General features: G+C 41.5%; 1 protein-coding gene across 1 annotated transcript in view; it reads right to left on the reverse strand.

Annotated features, from left to right (window-relative positions):
- FARP2 (FERM, ARH/RhoGEF and pleckstrin domain protein 2) overlaps positions 1-22,104 on the reverse strand; it is a 70,572-nt gene that overhangs the window by 29,486 nt on the left and 18,982 nt on the right. The window contains 11 exon segments of the mRNA XM_008629522.2: positions 2,043-2,051; positions 4,028-4,268; positions 4,946-5,003; positions 6,418-6,486; positions 6,618-6,781; positions 7,865-7,960; positions 8,737-8,882; positions 9,669-9,682; positions 16,695-16,809; positions 18,820-18,917; positions 20,897-20,975. Coding sequence (XP_008627744.1) covers positions 2,043-2,051; positions 4,028-4,268; positions 4,946-5,003; positions 6,418-6,486; positions 6,618-6,781; positions 7,865-7,960; positions 8,737-8,882; positions 9,669-9,682; positions 16,695-16,809; positions 18,820-18,917; positions 20,897-20,975 — 1,089 coding nt within the window.

A 22,104-nucleotide genomic window follows, 5' to 3' on the forward strand; every position in this document is an offset into this window, starting at 1 on the left:
GCCAGGGGGGAAGAGGACAGCTCCACTGCACTGAAATAACCCATACATGGTGCTCGAGCTCCCTGAGAAGGTCTGAGCTGCCACCTTCCCTTGAGGGCAGCTGGTTTTCTCTCCATCTCTACTGGAAAGTGAATCTGAACTTATGCCTCTGAAGGAAATGATGAAGAACCTTTGCTCACAGCTTTCTTGCTATAAGAAAAACTCTACTTATGAACCAAATTTTCTGCTCTTTTGTGTCTGTCTGGGAAAGCTTGAACAAAACAACACAGCTCAGCATGCAAAGATATCCTCAGAAGCCATATGGCTTTGGAAATCAAGTGAAGCACAGAAGGAAACCATGACAGCTCTGTGCTCTCAGTCAGCCAGAGCACAGACAGAACTAACAGGGGCACAGCAGCAGCTCTGAACTCTCATTCTGTACCTAAAACCTTCATCTGAACAGATCAGTACCAGGGTCAAAGCTCCCCTCACCCCTTCCTCACACGTGGATCCACACAACCTGCCCTAAGATAGAAGACTGAAATCCTAGTCACTACCATTCCTCTGGAAAACAAAAAGGGCACTACACTAAGAATCTTATTGCTTCCTTTTCAAAAAAAAAAAAAAAAAGAAAATCCCTGAGAGTTAGAACTGCCAATAAAAGATCTGCACAGTTGCAAAATAAGAAAAGAAGAAAATAAGAAGAAAAACATTGAAGATGCCTTTTCAAACTAACTGTGGTGCAAGAAGGCAAATTGGCAAGCCTGTACATTGAAAATACAGGCAGCTTTTTACCAAGATCTTTTGAAAACTAGAATTTCATTGGATTTATTTCCATCTTAAGCTATTCTAACACATTTAAAGGAATGCTTGTGATTGAGGCACAGGACATGAAACACAGTTATATGTAATAGCTGAATCCTGATTCTTTTTTTAAAAGATCAAAGGCATCAACAGCCTTTCCTACATCTTTATCTATATACTTGTCCCTGAAGCTACCACCTGTTACAGAGTTTGCAGACAGAATTCTATCTTTATGCTGATTTTCTTTTCCTTCCTTAGGTTACACAATGTAGTTCATCTTGGGAAGAAGTCAGACAAACCACCTAGAAACATACTTAAAGGCACCAGCTCTCTACACCACTGCAAACCTCCTCCAAGTCCTATTTCAAAATGTCACACCACACACCCATGACATCATCTCCACAGGCCAGAATAAATTCCCACAAAGAGCCAGAACACACATTCTTACAGGAAAGAAATAAAATAGAAGTAACATATAGCAAAAAAAAAAAAAAAAGAGCACCTTGTTGTGCATTACTGGAGGTCTGGGCTAATACTTTGTTCTGAATGTGCTTTGTCTTTCTGTGCTGCTGGCAAAGGGGACAGGTTTCTCATGGGACAGCACACATTGCACTCAAACACAAGATAAAAGCAAGCACTGTGCAGAATAGTTATACCTTGGTAAAACTAAACTGGAAGAAATGGGTGACTAAAGGAGGTTTTACCTCCTCGTGTTCTGCCTCATGTTGAAAAGTATTCCATCGAAGTTTCAGTTGAGAAATAATAGTATTTTTTAAATGTCTGAGTAAACAATGAAGGTCTTTAACAATGTCTCAAGACCATATTTAAACTGCTACCAATAACATTGACCATAAAGTTATGTTTGTAACTAAGCTGCTTATTTTGGAGGCATCAACTGTATTAGTACTGCACTCACTCTACAAAGGACTGAAAAGGGCAGAAAGGAACCCAAAACCAAATGGCTGAAGAAGATGATGCTTTCCATCACAAGATTTGGGTCAGGTGTTAACGGATTTCCCATTCTTGCTTGGATGTAGTCTAAAAAATGCTCTTAACAAGCTGAAGCTCAGAATTTCACCCCCACAATCCATGGCAGTTGGGAAGGACATTTCACAACTTTTGTTGTTTCGCCTCAATAAATGTTGCTAAATTAAATGTGATCAGTTAAGCAACAATTCAATTGTCTTTTCAATTACACTTCCGAACTTACAGCTCAAGTCTCACATCAAAGCCACCTGTCTAAAAGAATTTACAAAAGCCCTGAAACCCTGTTGTCTCCAGTATTTACCTCTCCTAACAACTCCATTTCTCAGAAAAATTACAGTATTTTTCTGCATGCAGCCCATATTTTAAAGAAAAAGTTAAAGCTATCACCAGGTTGACCACCAGCTGTCCTCCACAGATACAGGACACTTTTCTGAATTAATTTGTAAGTATTTTTATGCAGAGTGATTAATAACAAGAAAGAAGGGAAATGTGATGGGGATTAAGTGCTTTTATAGTCTCTGTGTATCTCCAAACTGCTGCAAAATGTTTGCTGCTGGACTGCTGAAGACATCTGGAAGTCAGCAAATAAGCTTGTCTTCACAAGAAGTTTAGAAACTGCTATTTCCATTTGGTTGTATATGCATTCCCTCTTCCAAACTACCTTCCAAAGGTAGGTATAGGCTATTTATTCTTCAAAGCCTACCACAGATGTGTAGCACAGGTTGGTATTTTAAAACTGTCCTTCAGAGATCATTTGAAGATTGTTCGGTTTTTTTGATTATGGGAACAAAAACAAACCCAAAATGAGGATCTTGCTACAGCACAGGAAAACAGGCAATTTAGTGGATGCAGCTGCTGGTTAACAAGCATGTGCAAAAGTGACTGTTTTATTTGGATTTTGGAGGAACAGCACATTAGATGAGACTCTTACAGATATGTTTACAGCTGAAGAAATCGTTCAGTAAGTTGTGATGTCTGCATGAGCCAGTTGATACTTAAAATTCTCTGAAACCAGTGTTTTTTCCTAAATGCAGTATTTTCCAACATTGTAGCCTATTATAACCCATTCTTGATGTAGTGTGATGCACAGAAACAGAGCACCAAAACTTGCATTCTTGGAGGGACACTGAAGAGGCACAGGAATTTTAAAAAAAATTTTAAAAATCAACTATGTTATGTGATTTAATATCCAGCCACTGGATTGACTGATATCACACCCTACTGACTTCCAAGCCTGAACAGCACAGAGGAATCCACCACAGAAATCAAGACAATCAATTGATTTGTGACTTCTCTGTCCAGTCTTCTTGAGTGAGATTTTTTAAATTATTCTGAAAGTCAAAGGCACAGTTGTCCCCGGCGGTTTGAGCAAAGGGGTTACTAAAGAAAAGGTTTTCATCCAGAGGCGCAGCCGTTCCCGAGTCCCAGGAGTCGGTGTCCGTGCTGCTGGAGTCTTCTGTGGTGGTGGGTGGGTAGCTCAGCTGCTCCAGCTGGTCAATAATGTCCGTGAACTGGAAGGCTGAGCTGGACTCGGAGCGCACGGAGTAGGCAGGGAAGTTCAGCATGGAGCTGGCCTCGGAATGGTTGGCAGAGCTGTAGGTGTGCAGGGAGGAGGTCCCATTCAGCGGCAGGTTGTTGAGGGAGCTGCTCTCGGAGCGGTTGTTGATGAGGGAGCTCGTTTCTGAGGGGCTCAGGAGGCTTTGCATTCTGCTTGCTTGGGCCTTCACCTCAAACAGCTCCGAGGTGTCTGATGGCCTCTCATTGCCGTTGAAATCGCTCCCTTCTTCAAATTCAAACTCCTCTTCCATATTCATATCCACGGCCTCAGTTGAGTACCTGTCGGGGCTTGACTGAGCAGAGACTGTGTTTTGCTGGAGGGCATCTGCAGTTAAACCAGCTGACTCTGACAGACACTTAGAAAACTCAGAACCCTTTAATTCTAACCCACTGTACACATAGGAAAATGCCTCAGAGCCCCCAGCAAAAAAGGACATTTCTGCTGGGTCGTCATCAATAAACTCCTCCGACACCTGTAACTGGGAACTTGTCAGTGTGAAAAGAGGGGCACCTCGGCTGCCATGCTGCTGCTCTTTTTCAGCAATGAATACACCTGTGGTAAAGTCATCCTCATCATTGTCATTTTGACAACCGGCAACCCTGCTCTCCTTACTACTCCTCTCTACATCTACATCACAACCACTCTCAACAACAGGACAAGACGGGTTACAGTTTCCTGCAACACTACCAAACCCAACACCTTGGAGCATGGGAGATCCAGGCTGCTGCATCAGCTTCCTCCCCGCTTCTTCCACTGGTGCTGCAGTGGTTTTGTCTGGAATCCTTGTGTACGGTGCTCGGGGGTCCAAGGAGGAAGGGCTGGGTTCAGCAAACATGGGCAGGATAGAAGCAGGACCGGCCAAGGAGTGAACCGAGTGGAAGGGGTCAGCTGTTGAGGCTGGAGACCCTGGAGTTCTCAAGCCCTCACTGAATGGGACACTCTAAAAGGAAAAAAAAAAAAGGCAGAAATACAACAGATAAAAAGGTTTTTGTCATACATAAAAAACAAATGTAACATCCAGTTACATCCAGATGCAGAAGGAATATATGCTTCACAGGAGCTCACTTTACAGCAAACACTGCACAGAACCTGATCCAGCAGCCCATGTAAAAGGCAAGGTTTTTTTCCTTAATTCTGATAACTGGATGGAAAATTAAATGCATGGATTTTATAGCTGAACAAGCATCCACAGGGAAAAATAACAAAATGACAGTGAAATTCTGTGATCCTTCCTTAACCTCTCCCATGTAACACAAGTGCTTTCAGTGAAATGATTGTTTCTTGCTGTGTCCTGCAGAAGGCATCTTGAGTCTGCCTTGAGACTGCCAGAGAGTAGTCAGAGAGTACCTGGAGATAAACTAATCCTCTGAAATAACAACACCCCAGAAAAGTCCAACATTTCCTTTTCGGTTCAGTGGAACTTTGAGTAAAATATTATTCAATTTACACTCCACTGGCTACAACTATCAGATCAGTAACACCAACAAAAAGAACCGTGCAGCCAGACACAGAGAAAACAGTGGAAGCAATCCTGGTGAGTTGACTCCTTCACTATCACCTCAGAAAGTTGTTTGTCAATGCCCCTGACCACACCACCGAGAGCGCTGCAGAACTGACCTGCTTTGGCACATCTGTGTTCGAGGTGCGAGTGGATGCTCTGACCTTGCTGTGCCTCCTGTGGAACAGACCAGCCTGTCAGCATCCAAGACATGCATCAGCCTCTTTCTTTCCCCCATCACTTCTTGCGATCATTCCAGTAGCCAACAGAAACATCTCAAGCTCTATTTTATCATGTGTTGTTAATAACTAGTTCAAGTTTTAAAAGGTCAAAAGAGTTGTAAATTAAATGATGCAAGAGTAAGAAACGTATAAAAATGGAGTAAAGCAAGATCCAGATCATTCACGGAACTAGAGAATCATTAAGGTTGGAAAAGACCTCTAAGATCATCAAGACCAACTGTTGCCCCAACACTACCCCATGTCCCCAAGCACTTTATCTCCACGTTTTTCGAACACCTCCAGGGACAGTGACTCCACAACACTTCCCTGGGCAGCCTGTGCCACTGCCCGACCACCCTTTCAGCGAAGAAATTTCTCCCAGTATCCAACCTAAACTTCTCATGGCACAACTTGAAGCTGTTTCCTCTTGTCCTGTCACCCACTATCTGGGAAAAGAGCCTGACCCCCACCTGGCTCATGGGGAACTCAAGAACAACTTGGGGCTGAATACTAACTGGATACTAAACAGCACATTTTAGTTTAACTCCATCCTCTGTCATTATTATAAACATCTACAGAGGAATGGCTTCAGAACCAGAATGAGCTAACCTGCAACAATTGTTCAAATTTTTACAAATTCAGTCAACCATATAGAAGTCTGTATGTTAGACTCCAAAAAGTGGTATCCTACCTAACTCTCGTAGTTAGGTCCATTCTATGTCAATAATGAAACAGAAAATCAAATTTTCATATAGAAAAGGAGCTCAACTGGAGTCTGAGACACTAAAAATACTTATTAATAGTAGATTGATGCAAACTTTAAAAAATTCCTATTAAGTCCCTATAATCTTTTGGATTAGGAGTAGGAGTCTCCCACACATAGTTTGGATTAGGATTTGGAGGAGGAGGAGTTTCCCACATGTAGACTGGACAGCTTTAGAGTCAAGTAAGTAAAAAACAATTTTATAAGGAAAAAGCATATTCTTAATTTATATATTTTCATGTTTAGAAACAATTGAGTCTTTAAGGTCACAAACTTGCAGATCCCAAGTTCCATTATGTGCTCTGCCACAGGCTGATTGCACAGCCACAGGTCCTCATTAACATTATGGAATCTTGAATATGTGCTGAACTTTCAGACAGCTAAGCCACACATTGTCCATAGACATCAAAATGTGGTACCAAAACTTTCCTAATCTTCTTACATCATCACAAAATAATAAATCCTTTACATTTTTGTTTAGCTACCTTAAATTTGATAACTGAGGATGAGCCTGCCTCCAAGCAGCATGAAAACACCGAAATTTAGGCAATGAGGGCACTGTGAAAGTCTCAGCTGTGTTTTGCCTTACAAAGCTATTTCATCTTACCTTTCATATGGGGTTCTCTTCATCCCACTGTCCTTAATATAATCCACTAGTTGCTTCTGTGTTCGTCCACTGTGAACCCACAGAAGTACAAAGGTTATCAAACACAGGGGATGAGCATTAGAGATGGAATGACTTTAAAATACTTCTTCCTTCTGATCTCAGTTTCTAAGACATACTGAGGCTGTTGTGTTTCTCCCTACCTGTATCTGAACGATGACCCTCTGGTGAAGAACACTGCTTTAGCCTTTGGCTTTGGCTGGTCGAAGAGCCTAAAGAACGTGTGATACTCCACACAGATTTTCCAGAAGTTTTTACACTCATCCCTACTTCCCAAAAGAAACTCCAATGTATCTTGATATGGGCCCTGGGAAAAAAAACACAGAAGTTCAGCAGCACCTAAAATGACAATAAGGAGAAAAGGAAGGCGCATATGGGTGCCAACAAAAAAGTTGAATTCCAGCGAGAGGCAGGACTTTGCTAAATCACTTCTTGTGTGCCTTAATGGGAGTGATTCTGAATGCAGCTGAAAATTATTTAATAGCTTTCAAAAATGTTTGCTTACCTTGAAACTGTAAAAGTGTTTAGACTTTAGAAACCTGCTCAATATAACTCAGCTTTAGAAATCTCAAAGAAAAATTTAAATATTTAAGTGAAATAGTAGCTACTTTAAAATAGTAATCTTTTTCTAAGAGTTCTGATGCTTGTTTCCCTGAAATTTAGACAAAACTGGAAAATACTGCATATGTCAGAGTACAGTTATCTCATGGAATTTCTGAAGGACTCTTTGTGAGACACATTGCTACACAAGCAGACAGTGTGTCCTGTTTCAGGTGTCCTTGATACATGAAATTATAGTATGTCCAAAATTGGTTTTTTCCTCAATTTTAATATAAATTAAAAACTGAGTGCAATCTAGTCATCCAGCGTGGAAGCAACAACAACTCTGATGACATCTGCAATCAAAAACGTCTACTGTAAATCAGCTAAGCATGAAAAATAACACTTGTGCTATACAGTTGTATAGAAAAGATGAAGCAAGAGTAATCATACCATCCTTAAAATGAAGCTACAACAATACAGTTTCAGCCACCTATTCCTACCTGAGATGTATCAGGTAATTCTCATTTGATTCAAGAAAGTGGATGTAACTTTTTCAAAGTAGAAGTACTGAGACAGGGTGCACCAAATTCCTGGGTCTACTAATTCTTCTCTGTTTTACATTTATACCTGTGTAAGCTTGTGTCAAGAATAAGCTGAGATTGAAACACAAAACCTAAAGACCCTAAGTTGTGGGGTGAGAAGGGAAGGATTTACCCGTGAATGATGAAGCCAAGCCTGCCCTACTGAGGCTGTTTCATAAAATCACAAACTCCAGAAACGTTCATAATAAAATGAAGCATAGGTATTTTTTTCAACACTGACCAGTCTATAGCACAGTAAAACTTACACAGACCTCTGGGTGGAGCTTAATAAGGAATCTTTTCCTCTTGAAGCTCAGTTTACGGACCTTGGACCAGTTGAAGGTATTGATTTTCGTGTTACCCTGAATTAAAATGAGAACGATTAAATGTTAGCAAAAGTGTCAGAAAAGCAGAGTACCAAATAAAATTCTGTTGTGGGTACATAGACATATGTATGTGGACACATTCAGCTGGATTTTTAGTTCTGGTAGCAATATTCCCTTAAACAAGAAAGGCCACTGAGCAGTCTGAGAGGAATTGCAGGACTGCAGGGGCTGATGCACCTCCAAAAGAAGCAGCCCCACAGTAACTAAAGGACAGGTAAGACTCAGCTGAGCACCCAAACAGAGATATTTCAGTAGATCAGCTGCCTCTGTGTTTTGGGGAGAGGAAAACAGTATCACTGCTTTCACAAACAGGACTCTGAGCACAGAGTCACTTATTTAATACAACAAACATAGTAACACTAATTGGCCCAACCACACCAATCAATCAGCATTCCTATACAATAAGAGCAACAATATCCCAGCAAAAATACACTGGAATATGAAAAGAAGAGAAACCAAACCAAAAGTCCAGGATGACAGACGTGACCCAGGCCTGTTCCAAATGAATTGATTTTCTCTGATGACACACCTAACTTCAAGCAAAGACCCTCTACTTTACTGTCACTTGGTTTTGATGCTCCTCACTCTGCACAAGAACAAGCTGCACCGACCAGTATTTTGGGGGCTTAAATGACACTCCTTGACCATAGAACACATTAGATTTTCAAGACATCAGAGATACCTTATGGTAGAATGGGAGACTTACTCCCAGACTTGCTAAAGGACAGACAGACACAGTTTGCCATCTGTACCTGGAACACCAGCACACCCATGTGTGAAACTGCCAGATTGATTTTGGTGCCCTCACGGTCAGAGGCAAGGTGGAATCTGATGCCATACATCTCCAGTTTCCGGTAATGAGGAAGAAAAATAAAGTTTTAAGAACAATCTGGTTCTACTATACTGCCAACACTGCTAACACACTTAAGTCTGAACTCTGGCACTAAAATTTTCTGTCTCATCTAGTTGGATGGTTTCACTCCAAGTCACATGTAACATTGAAAATTCTGTAATGACACAGCTGATGGCCAATGTCAAATGCATCCCAGGACAAGTGCTGAAAGAGATTTTAATTAGCTCAGAGCTTTTTCAGTTTAGAAACTATGAAGTTAAACAAATCCAAATTCAATCCACAGTGCTCCTCCTTCTGCTTGCTTGTGTACACATCAGCATTAACTAAGATAAGAAGTGAGAGCTGGTAGAGTTGCACAGCCAGCAAAACAGAAACAATGCAAATATTGCAACAGAATGACCCTTTTCAGGTCAGGTTTTGGGACCACAAGATTATTACTCTTTTACTTCCAGGTGCAACACATTCCTCCAGTCTTTGGCTGGATAATTCTCTCTCTGCCAAGGAATCCTGAGAAGGATCTTTAAATGAAACCTCATCTTGCTGTCAAAATTACCCTAAAAACAGGAGGAAGCTGTACACAGACAGGAGCAACTGCTCTGTAAGGGTGCACAAGGTCCAAAACCACAACACAGAGACTGTTCCTGACTCTGGCACACACCTGTCACAGTTTCAGCCCTCACTGACTGCTCCCCAGCTTAGCTGACATCAAACCACTAACACTTTGCCTCTCCTGCATGAAAACAGTTCTTTTTTTCCTCAATCCCCCCGTTTTTCTCAGTGAGAGGGAGTGTGTTAGATTGCAGTGCATTTTCAGCTGGTACTCATACTGACAAGAGCTTTGCCCTCTAAGTCAAAGCACTCTCTGTAAGTTCATGGGTCCTGACAAGGAGTTAAAGGTCCTCCATGAACAAGCAAATGGTGCTGTGGAAATGAAGGAATTCTTAGAATCATAGGATCATAAAATCATTAAGGCTGAAAAAGACCTTGAAGATTATCAAGTCCGACTGCTGCTACTGATCATGCCCCAGTTACACTGCAAAGCAGAAAAAGTCTTTATCACAAACATAAGCATGTCACCCAAGTAGGTCTCTGAACCAGAAATATCCTGCAAGAAAACACCATTACCCAGTTTTAGGCATAATATGGTCCAGGAGAACCAGGAAAAGCAGGAGAACCCTTGCCTGTGCTAACCCTCAGGAAACTCCACTGCAGAGCTGCCTCCAGATCTGGGGCCCCCAGCATAAGTGGACACTCCATAAAATGAAGCAAGACTAGAGAAGGGCACAGAGATGCTCCAAGGGCTGGAGTGGCTCTGCTCTGGAGACAGGCTGGGAGAGCTGGGGGTGTTCACCTGGAGAAGAGAAGGCTCCAGGGAGAGTTCACCATGGCCTTTCAGTACTTAACAAGGGCTAACAAAAACAGGGAGAGGGACTTTTTATATGGACAGAAGGTGATAGGAGAAGGGGAATGGTTTTAAATTAAGAGATGAGATTAGGATTACATTAGGAGAAATTCTTCCCTGTGAGGGAGGTGAGGCCCTGGCACAGGGTGCCCAGAGAAGCTGGGGCTGCCCCTGGATCCCTGGAAGTGCCCAAGACCAGGTTGGACGGGGCTTGGAGCAGCCTGGGCTAGTGGAAGGTGTCCCTGCCCATGGCAGCAGGTCAAAGCAAGATGAGCTTTAAGATCCCTTCCATCCCAAACCACTCTAGAATTCTATGAAACACCAGCAGCACAGGACCCGCTGGGGCATTCAGAGCAGTGAGGCTGGAGCAGCACAGGCTGGGAGAGCTGGGGGTGTTCACCTGGAGAAGAGAAGGCTCCAGGGAGAGTTCACCATGGCCTTTCAGTACTTAACAAGGGCTAACAAAAACAGGGAGAGGGACTTTTTATATGGACAGAAGGTGATAGGAGAAGGGGAATGGTTTTAAATTAAGAGATGAGATTAGGATTACATTAGGAGAAATTCTTCCCTGTGAGGGAGGTGAGGCCCTGGCACAGGGTGCCCAGAGAAGCTGGGGCTGCCCCTGGATCCCTGGAAGTGCCCAAGACCAGGTTGGACGGGGCTTGGAGCAGCCTGGGCTAGTGGAAGGTGTCCCTGCCCATGGCAGCAGGTCAAAGCAAGATGAGCTTTAAGATCCCTTCCATCCCAAACCACTCTAGAATTCTATGAAACACCAGCAGCACAGGACCCGCTGGGGCATTCAGAGCAGTGAGGCTGTAGCAGCCACAGCTGGATAAACTGACCCCCCCCTACATCACTGCTGACAATGATTAGAAATAATAAATACCAAATTACTTCCATGTGCAAGTTCACTAGGATAAATGTAATGATACAAGGAAGACACCGGTGCTAAACAAATATTATTATTCTATTTACAAACAACCAGGGCTGAAACCGGATTAGATTCCTGCACACACAGACTAAGCAAATTTTACAAGCCTTTTTTTCCAAGAAGAAAATGGCCTTCCTTCCACAAATCTGCATTTCATTTCATTAAAACAGGTGACAAACTATTTTTAGCATTACCTATTTTTGTGTACTATGCAGTGCCAACCACAACATCTGTACTAAATAAATTCTCCTGCTTCCTTGACTGGCCTTTCTAGTCATACTCCTTAAAAATACCTCCTTCAACCCACCTAGAGTCACGTGTTAGATTAAACAATTGTTTAGTGCCATATAGATTTTTTTTTTTTTTAATATAAATAGAGCTGTCTCTACAATTCAGAATACAATTATGAAACTTATATGCTATGGTTTTAAAAATAGAAGTTGTTAGTAAAAGCAATGCTTCTTTGATACTGACTAAAATGCTCTTTAGTGTAAAACACACACATACACAAAATGCCCTGAGAAAGTAAGCCTGACTGCACACAAGTTTGACAACAGGATTTCAGCAGTACTCTGTTGCCTTGTTCATTCTGGAGGGGAAAACAAAGAATCTAAAACACTACAGCAGGAAATCACAAATTCATTTTGGCACCTCCAGAAGGCAGGGATTCAATGACATTCCTGACTTTACAAGCTCATTCCATAATCCACCCTTACCCAAACGTCACTGTTATGTGACCATGTAATATAAAGGGAGGAATATAAGAGGAACAAAAACCTGATTTCAAATGGAAACAGAAATGCCAAACTACAGAGAGAGCCTTGTAGCTGCATTTCTACCAGTGTTACTACTACATGTATTAGTTATGTCTAGAGTTTCAACTGGCAAAGCAGATTTCTCTTCCCCTCACTGAAATGAGTAACACTGAAGCAAGTGCTTTTAATAATTGGCTTCGAGTGTTGTTTCCATTTCCACCACAGATTCCTTAACTGCATCAAAAAAGCTGGAGTACCAGGGTTCCTATTTATTAAATACATACAAGACAAAAGAGGTAGGTCATAAATCCTACTTTTGGGCAGAGCTTCCTGAGTTACACTCTGAGAGCACTGTGTGTAACTCCCACCCACACTAATTCCCGCTGTAATTCTTCTGAATACAGCGACATTAAGAATGAAAGCAGGGCTTTGTCTTTTAAAGAGGGTGCTGAGGTTGGGAAGGAGGGTTGGAAGGGAAGGAAGGCAAAACAAAAAAACAGCAAGAGGAAAATTGGAGCTCTGCAGTACTAAAAATTCCTCATGAACGGTCTGGTGTAACTGATGTAGAACCACTGACAGTTACTTCGTGTACCATTACATATGATCCAAAGCACAGCACATCTCAGAGCATTAAAAATAAGATACCAGCCAATTTTAAGAATGTTCACGTGCACACAACCTGCCTGTACCCACCAAAGAAGGCTGAGCCTGGTGTGGAGGAGCTGGGAGCAGAGCCAGGCAGCTCTGACTGTACCACAGACGGGTACAAAGAGAGGCAGTCTCAGAAATTGCCCTCAGATGCTGCCTGCAGGCTTAGCTGCACAGCCCAGTGCCAAAACAATCTGCTCTAATTTTGTCCAGCCATTAAGCAGATAAATCTACTTAATCTTCCCCAGGTCAATGGACGACACACTAATATCAGTATTTCCAGCAAAAACTGCTGTCAGTGCAATAGATGTTAGTGTAGAGGTTCCTTACAACCATCCAGCTAGACAAATATTGGTTGTGATACAATATTCCCATGGCAACGGATTCAAAATAAATGCTGTCAAGTGGTAGGTGATTTACAGAGTATTTAAACCCAGTGATTAACATAGAACTTTAAAGATGAAGTGTCAAGTTAGAGTTTTTCTAGTTTACACACAATTTAAAGAATTTAAATCCAAGGACAACTAAGCTAACACGTTGTGAAAGGACATGAGGGATAACAGTAAATGTAAATATAAATCTATTAAATCTTCTAATTCTTTCCTGATTTATGTATGTACAGACAAAGAAACCACAGACATGTGAACACAGGCAAAATGTGTCATGTTGAATCCTGCACTCACCTTGCAGCAAGTATTCTACTACTCACAGGAAGGCAGAAAACATTGTATTTTGAGTGCCTGGGTACCAGGAATTAACTGCACCAGTACCAATACACCATCTACAAAATATACATCTTTTATTTTTAATTAACTATAGAAATAAAATAAGTTACTTCAGGCTCTTGCTGAAGCAGTAACTAATGTGCTACACCAAAAATATAACTCATCTTGTTTACCATTACTACATTTGCAAAGTATGGAAACCACATTGCTATATTTTTGAAAGTAAAATAAAGGATTTACAAATGTAAAAAAAAATATATGTTTAATAGAAAATAAGCATTCAATTGCCATCTTTCCAATTACAACATTCTCCATATACAGAATGGATTGGAAACACAGGTTCTGTTTTATTGAGGGTGATGATGTTCTACCACTTCTAATAGCTACAGTGAAGTAATTAAAACAGGAAAGGAAAACTGGGGCAGAAAGAAAGTGCCACAGAAACAATCTGGAGGAGATGAGCCATCCTGCCAGAAATGGGTTTCTCTTCCTGGACACCCAGTTTGTACAAGAAATCTCTGTCAGGAGCAACCATCAGTGAAAGAATCACAGAATCCCAGGATGGTTTGGGTGGGAAGGGACCTTAAAGATCATCCAGTCCCACCCCCTGCCATGAGCAAGAACAACTTCCACTAGCCCAGGCTGCTCCAAGCCCCATCCAACCTGGCCTCAAAAATATTAGTCTGCTAAAGGTAAGTGGGGGAATAATAAGGTAATTAAAGGACATAAAAAATTAAACCAAAAAAGTAAAAATATGACACACCAGGATAACATGATAGAGAAGCAATTTTGTCTGTCCAACTGCACTGTGCGTCGCCAGGAAAAAGCCAAATGCCCAGGTCCCTGCTCCTGCCTGCTCCTTGGAACAGAAATGAGGGAAAACATGTCTGCACTGAGAAAACACAGAACCCTGCTCAACTGCTGAAGATGGGAAAGGGTGGTCAATCCTCCCTGAGTAAGGGAAGAGGGAAGGGATGTGTGCGCTAGTTCGGGCTGGGGTTAATTTTCCTCACAGTAGCTGGGATTTCTATTTGAGCTCGACACAATGTTGATAACCCAGAGGTGTTTTCCTTATTGCCCAGCAAAGCTCACCCAGAGCCAAGGCCTCTTTTGCTCCACACCCAGCTCCACCAGGGAGGGGCTGGGAGAGGAACAAGGACTCAGGAGGGGGCACAGCTGATCCCAGCTGGATATTCCACCCTGTATGGCCTCATGCTCAGCATATAATGCTGGGGGAAGAAGGAGGAAGGGAGGACATTTCGAGTGATGTTGTTTGTTTTCCCAAGTCACTGTTACCCATGAACAGATCCTGCTCTCCTGAGGATGGCTGAAAACCTGCCTGCCCGTGGGAAGTAAGGAATGAATTCCTGGTTTTACTTTGCATGAGTGTGTGGCTTTTGCTTCAGCTATTTAAACTGTCTGTATCTCAAGGTGTGAATTTTCCTACTTTCACCCTCCCAAATCTCTCCCCCAACCCACCAAGGGGGAGCTAGCAGCTGATGGGGCTAAGCTGGGGTTAAACCATGGAAGCCACAGCTAATTGTAAGATTGCAGTGCTTGCAAAATGACATCTCTCTAACAAAAATGTTTCCAAAGGTGCAGGGGAAATTTGAAACGTGCCTTCAAGGTACCCAGGTATTGCTCACATTCCGTGGTAACCATTTCTAATCACATGCCTCAGCTGCTAATCTTAACATGGCTTGCATATATACCTCTAAAACACTGCCTTAAAATCAGATTTACAATCATTTTAATAATATGGCTGTATTAAATTCAATTCTCATGAAACTAATTTTGCAAAGTACATTTATGAAGCAAGGAATCTTTACCTATTAACCTTCCTCTGACTCCTTCCTGAAAGGCAAAAATACAAACTTTCCTTACTGTAACGAATGATTAGAAGTAACTTGTTTGAAGAAAAAAAGCTCAAATCCATTTAACAAAACTACCAGTCCCTGACTCAGAAGACAGTCACAACCCTTCCATCAAGAGAAGCAAAGCAGGAAAATTCCCCACAAGCAGAATCAGCTCAACAGAATCCTGGTACATGACTAACACTGGGCTGTTCTGTCCATGCTCTGGGGGTACTTAGATCTAAAAATCCCACATTTCACCTCAAATTTGAGAGCCATCAGCCGACACTGCATGGCATCATCAAAACCTTGCATGACCCATTTGCATCTTCAGACTCCACAGCACCTTGCAGCAGTATCACAATATTGCTACAAGTTCTGTGAAAAGGATGTTTCCCTCTTTTAATTTGCTCTGAAGTTACTAATTCTTTCAGCACTTTTCTTTAGACAAGAGAAAAATAATGAAATGAATTGGTGCCCCTCCTCCAGCTACCTTCTCCCAAGGTGAAGAATCCTTCCACGTATTTTAATTTACTTCAAAATTACTTTAAAACATTTATTTTTTTCTTCATCATTTCCACGTGCACCTCAAAGGTTCAAAAGCAGAAAAAAGTAACCACCTGATTTCACGAAGAATCGACAAAGCTGAAATTTCATCATTAACAATAATTTCAGTACAAGTTAAAATGACTGATCATAAACAGCAAATAGTTAATCACTGAAATTCTCAGGAACTAATTTTCCAATACTACAGGATGTGTCTTTAAACACAGATGCTGCCCTGAAAAACCTTTGTTCAGTCTTAAAAGAAAATCAGTCAGCAACAATCCACAAGTTTACCCACAGAGAGCAAAGGAAAATCTAAGTTTGGATTAGAACACACAAGCATGCACAATAAAATGTGTGTGTGAACATTCGCAATTTATAAAAGAACTTCTAAATTTATAAAAGAACTGCTAAATCCTAATATGCAAGGTCTCGAAAAATATAGAAAAGTAAGTTCCTGCAGTTCCTGACTCCATGTTGGAACTAATTTTATTTTAGTGGCAGAGTTTGTCACCAATAATCTTCCCTTATTTCAAAAATACCCAGCTGTAAGATAAGGTATTACATGAATTCTGATGGAAGTTATTTCTTCCCCACTCCCCCCCTCCTTCTCCATCTCCCTTATGCTTAATGTGTAGCAAAAGAATATGATGCAATTGATATCTAATTATTTAGACAAAAGCAAGAGCTCTGCATATGCTGGCAAAACAAACTTTGTAGAACGGAAATTCTGAAGAATAATTTTGCATAAACCCATTATTACATGACAGCTGTCTTTGGCACACTATTAAAGATACACTGCAAAAATCACTTGAGAAAAACCACTGCCCAACAACTCCATCCTGACTATGTAACTATTGCTACACCCAACTTTTCTTGCTCAAATGGTGTTTAATTTACACACTCTAACGTCATCACGCAGCTGCTCGACCTCCCCCAGGCAAGCCCATCTGCTGCCCCAGGGTTACATTAGTGCTTTACATTAATCCTCACTTACACATGCTTCCTGTGGAACTCCAGGATCTTTCCCTCAAGTTTCTCCTGGTTTGGCAAATACTGGTTTGTTTTAAGGTGTTCTCGATCTTCCGATTCATCAAAATCCCCTATTTCAGCTACGACAGAGAACAAAACAATGTTAGAGTAAGAAGAAACCATGGGAAAGGATTGATGACAGAAGTACTTGGTAAGGAATTAGAGAGACCACAAGAGCCTTTAATGATTCAAATTTGTGCATGATGCTTTGTATCCAGCTTCATTTTACCAAACTCATATTTATCCCAAGATGACTTCCAGGGGATTACAGCAGTATTTGAACATGGTCTGGAAAATTTAGACTTCTTATGGGTGCAAGATGTGAGACTTGTAGAAGACCTGTGAGGTGGTCTGGAACATTTCTTCCTTACAGATACCTTATACCAAACATCATAGTTCAATTTATTTTTTAGTAAATATATGTAAAATAGTAATAGACAAGGCTACTTGGGAAGATGGCAAATTACATCCGGAATTTTGGTCTCCCCTTCACATATCCATGTCTTTCAGATGCAATGCTGTGAATTTAGGAAGAGATTTACAGAAAAAAAGAAGCATTATTGTAAAGTGCAGAACAGCTTCCATCTGATACAACATGAAATGACCAGAAGCCTTTGGCTTGGAATACAGAAGCACAAGGCAAGCAGAACATATGGCAAATGTATATAAAAATTACAAGCTGAACAAATAAATTTTTAAAAGCCATTTACTTTTTTCCTAATAATAAAATATGAAGTTGCAATATTAAATTCAAACACAAAAGGTTTTTAAAGCTAAAAGTATATATGTTATCCTAAAATCTTCCCAAAAACTAAGCTGTGAAGCTCATTTGTGTGGAAGGATGCCAAAAATATAAGCAAATTCAAAAATTAGACAAATACAAGGACCACCAAACCCAGATGCAGAGTCAATCTGTGGTGCTGTGTGTGCAGTGATGATGGGATGGATGCAGCAGAGTTGCCATATGCTTGCTCTATGTCTTAGTGCTTCCCCATTGCATCTGCCATCAGCTACTGTCAGAGAAAGAACTGGGCTTGTTCTTGACAAGAACACAGCAAATCCTGTTTAAAATCAAGCCAGCTCATGAAAGAACGAGTGAAAAGTACTGAAAGGTGCTTTTGTAAAATAATTTCTGCTGAAAATAAACTTTCTCACAGCGCACCTTTCAGAAGAGCAGAATCAAGCTAAGCAAGACCTGATGGTGAGATTTGCTCACCAGCTCCACAGTGCTGGAAAATCATGAGCAGGTTTTGAGGTGTCACTCACTGATGGCACACATACAAGACAGACTTGCTCTTCCAATAAAACCACCAGAAGTAATACTATCATAACTGTATTATTATATTGCATTGCAGAATTAGACAACCAATAACTATTTAGCTGTGCACATGTGAAGAAGCATCATTGATCAGCTTTTGCTGCCAGCCAGCAAAGAGCCACCAACAGGCCCTGTCTGCAGGTCGGGTTGCAGACCTGTGAACACTTCAGCTGCTGCTCCAGCTATTTGGTGTTTGAACTCACTCAAGGTTTCCACCGTCCTTGTCTCAAAGGCCACATTTTAGGTCTTTAAGCATGTACAGGCTGAGCCAGCAGCAGCATGGAGTGCTTCCAAAAAAATTGCTTCCTATTTCCACTTTCAGTCCCAGTGAGGAGAAAGCTGCTGACAGCCCCACTGCAGAGCCTGTTCCAGCATGGCTCTAGTTGTATTTCACCCAGTTCCTGTACAGCCATCTCCTCCCAGACACAGGGAAAGTGAGAAGTGAAGCTGAGGGAGCACAGAAACAGGTGGGAACAGCTGTCTGGAAGCTGTGGAGTGCTGGCAACACAGCTTGCAGAGCCAGGGAAACAGACAGCAAAGGGCTGGTTTTGTACTACCCCCCTGAAGCCAAATTCACCTCCTACATAAGCACCAGCTGCTCCTCCCCACACCAGCCCTGATGACCATCCCAGGGTTGAAAATCAACATATTTACAGTGTGTGGAGAAGGAAATACTGTGAGACAGAGACTTCTTTTAGTTACCAAAAGCTTCTGTGTGCGATTTAACGTGGGTTGGCCCTGTCAGCAGTGCCAGCCCAGCTGGGATACTCACACTGCAGAAGGTGGGAGACCAGCAGAGCAGCCGTGTTGTCGCTGCAGGTCAGTCGCTCCTCTGCCAGGTCCCTCTTGATTTGCAATGCAAACAGGTACCTGGAGAAGAGGTACAAGGCTGCAGTTACCCAGACCATCCTGACACAGGAAAGGACAACAGAACAACTGAGCAGAAGGTTATAAAGGCAGCATCTCCTGATCCTTCTGCTCTCCAAAGAAGAACACAACAGCCTGGCTACCAAGGAGTGTCAAATCAAACCAAAATAACCTGTGACTAGTCCAGTGCAATTCACCAGCACAAAAGGACTCACAGGTACAAGGAAGCAGAAGGAAAACCACATTTTAAGCAGGCTTTGTCTGTGCAGTAACAGCAGCTGTCATTTTTAGCTGGAAAGAAACTTAAAGAACACTTCAAGTGATCTTATCTATTAGAAAAAAAGATGGAAGAACATCACTGAGATTCCAGTATTTTGTTAGGAACACTGATAAGCACTTCTGTTAGCACTCAACTAATCTACTCAGCAGTTGTATTTTCCAGAACTATATTAGCAGCCTACAAAAACAGTAAGTTCAATTTACTTTTCTTATACTGCTATATTAGTTCAACTAAAATATTTCCCATTCAGTGGTTAAAGAGGAATAATTTCTGTTTAACAGCTTTCTATGCTGTTCCTTTTACTTGGAAGAAGATACAGTAAGGACTCCAGTAAACAGGCAACAACTCACTACTACAAACCTTCAAACTGACAGACTGATCCTTTTTCTTTACTGAATTACACCCTGAGAAATAGCAATAATGTTTTTTAAAGAAGAACTTATTTTAAAACTTTATTCCTGAAGCAAAAAGATAATAAAAGTTATTGAATGGTAGGGGTTTTTTTAAATTTTAAACTACTGTAAATATGTATTAAAGGCTTCTCAAAAAGTGTGCCCTGCTTTCAGCATGTCTGATGAGCTCTCTCAGTTTCTTCAGTACTTTACTCACAATAAAGGATACATTATTAACAGCATCATTAACTATCCAGCTGCTTTAAGTGCAGACCATAAATACACAATAAATAGGCAAAATACAGTTCCTGCTCTAAAAAACTGTATTCCTAGTGAATTTCCTATATGAAACAGCAGTTAATATAAGAAAACTTGGTGCAAAGGAAATGTTTAGGTAGTATTTCTCCTTACAAGAGACAATCACAACAGTTATCATGCTGGTTTTGTTCTTAAATACATCTGAAGGATAATAAGGAACCTCTCTAAGAGGAATTCCAATTAAAAGTAGTGAAACTGTGAAAAGCACCAAATGAGCTCTTTAAATAACAACATCGGGGTAATGTCCTTGTTAGAGGCACAGACTTCAAACCAGATCCCCAGGTGATAGCAGGTGGATAGGGCTGCTTAATTGACCATAGATCAATTAGCAATCAGCAAAAATGACCCATGATAAGCAGGGTGAAAAATGTGAACAGTGAAGTGTGCTTGCAAGTGTGAGATTTGGAAGTTTAAATCACTTATTAAAATATGTACTGATTATTTTGTGTTTACTCTACAGGCACTGTTTATAAACATTAGTATTTTCTGTTACTCTGACTCCCTTGACACCATGATGCTGGAAAGCCTAACCCTAAGCAGAGACTGTGCTGTTCTTTGTTTTGAAAAAGTATTTCTTCTGGTAACATTTGTTTGACTTTGTTCCCTGATTTGGGGGTTTCAGTAAGTGCAATTTTGGCAAGTTTCGGTCCTTTTCAATGTGCCTCATTTCATCCCAATCCATTTGGTTGGAGTCACTCCATTCCCAAATTTTCTTTTTTTTTCAGTTGTATTTCATGTTATCATATCTCCCATCCAGAGTGATTGTTACACTTTCTTCTCTGTTTTCAAGGACTGTGCTGTTTTCTGTTTTGAAAAGTATTTTTCCTGATAACATTCATCTGCCAACACCTGTCTGCTGGAACTGTAACATTCACTGTAAGTGCTCTTTCACTCATCTTCCATCTCAGCTTTGCTTGGAAGCAGCTGTGCTGCCCTCCTACTCTATTAATTCAGTATGTAATACAAGTCCAATGGTTCTAAAAATACTTTACCTGGTATATTCCTCTTGCAACTGACCCGGATCTGGAGGGAAAAACTTTACAGCCAGACGAAGCATTGTAGTCTTTGGTCCTAGAAGAAAAGTTGGTAATTTCACAAAAAAAACTGGTGTTCTTCATGAACACATGCATATTCTGTTTGCCAACAGGCATAGAAATAACACAAAGAAAGTCTAGGCAGATTTCAAATCCCAGCTAACCACAGCAGGTTCTGGTGTAGATTGTCCATGTCAAGGGAGATAGAGCAGCTGTTTTCCAGAGGAACTTGGATACCACAGACAAGGTGAGTCTGCAGGCTGAATGCTGGAGAAAGAGTTTCATGCAACATGAAGTCTGTAATACCCCAAAGCAACTACTTGGCTGCATAAAAGACCATCACAGGTGACCCAGGGAGAGGGTCCCAGAAGGGGAGCAGGAGGGAGACACATCCCACAGGCTCCCAACACCCACTTCCACCATCAGGACTGATGCCAGCACACCCAGCTGGCTCGCCATGGAGATAAAAGGGTGTTTGCAGCCTGCTCCCAGCACGTCTGGTAATACCCATGTCCTCCCATTTTCAACACCGTTCTTGTACATCTCAACAACAAGAAGAAAACTAATTTAATTGTCAAAATTAAAGAGAACCCTTGCTCACTCTTGGGAACAGTCCGTAATGCTCTGAATTAACAGTTCCAGCATCACAACTCAGCCTGCAGAACCACAATCCCTGTTCCACCTGGATTTCTGAAGGAATTACTATGGGGCCTGACCGTCTCTCACCATGCCAGGACTGGGCACCACTGTTTTCCCATTGTTTTCCCTGCCTTAAAGCAAATGAGGCCAAGTATTCCACAGGCAGGCAAAGCACTGGCCAGCCTTTGCTTACAGGAGCCTGCTGAGCATCCACCTGATGTCCACAGGCACCCTCTGGACCAGAGCCAGGCACAGTCCCTCAGGACTCCCCATGCCACTGCTAATTCAAAGTAAACTTAGCCAAATTAAAAATAAATCAAACTTGTTGGAGCACAAGCAGCCTGCTTTAATTTATTTTAAGCACCAAGCTCTCTTAAAGCCTGTCAAAGTCCAAAGTTTGACCCCATCTGCCCCAAAGTGCACTGATTTCTTCTGTCTGGAATACCTGATTCCCACAGGCCAAACGTTCCTTCCCTCACCCTCTTGGTTGCTAATGAGAGAATAACAAACTTTGCTTTTTGACAAGT

The sequence above is a fragment of the Corvus brachyrhynchos genome, unplaced genomic scaffold (assembly GCF_000691975.1).
Source record: "Corvus brachyrhynchos isolate BGI_N302 unplaced genomic scaffold, ASM69197v1 scaffold223, whole genome shotgun sequence".
Classification (NCBI taxonomy): domain Eukaryota; kingdom Metazoa; phylum Chordata; class Aves; order Passeriformes; family Corvidae; genus Corvus; species Corvus brachyrhynchos.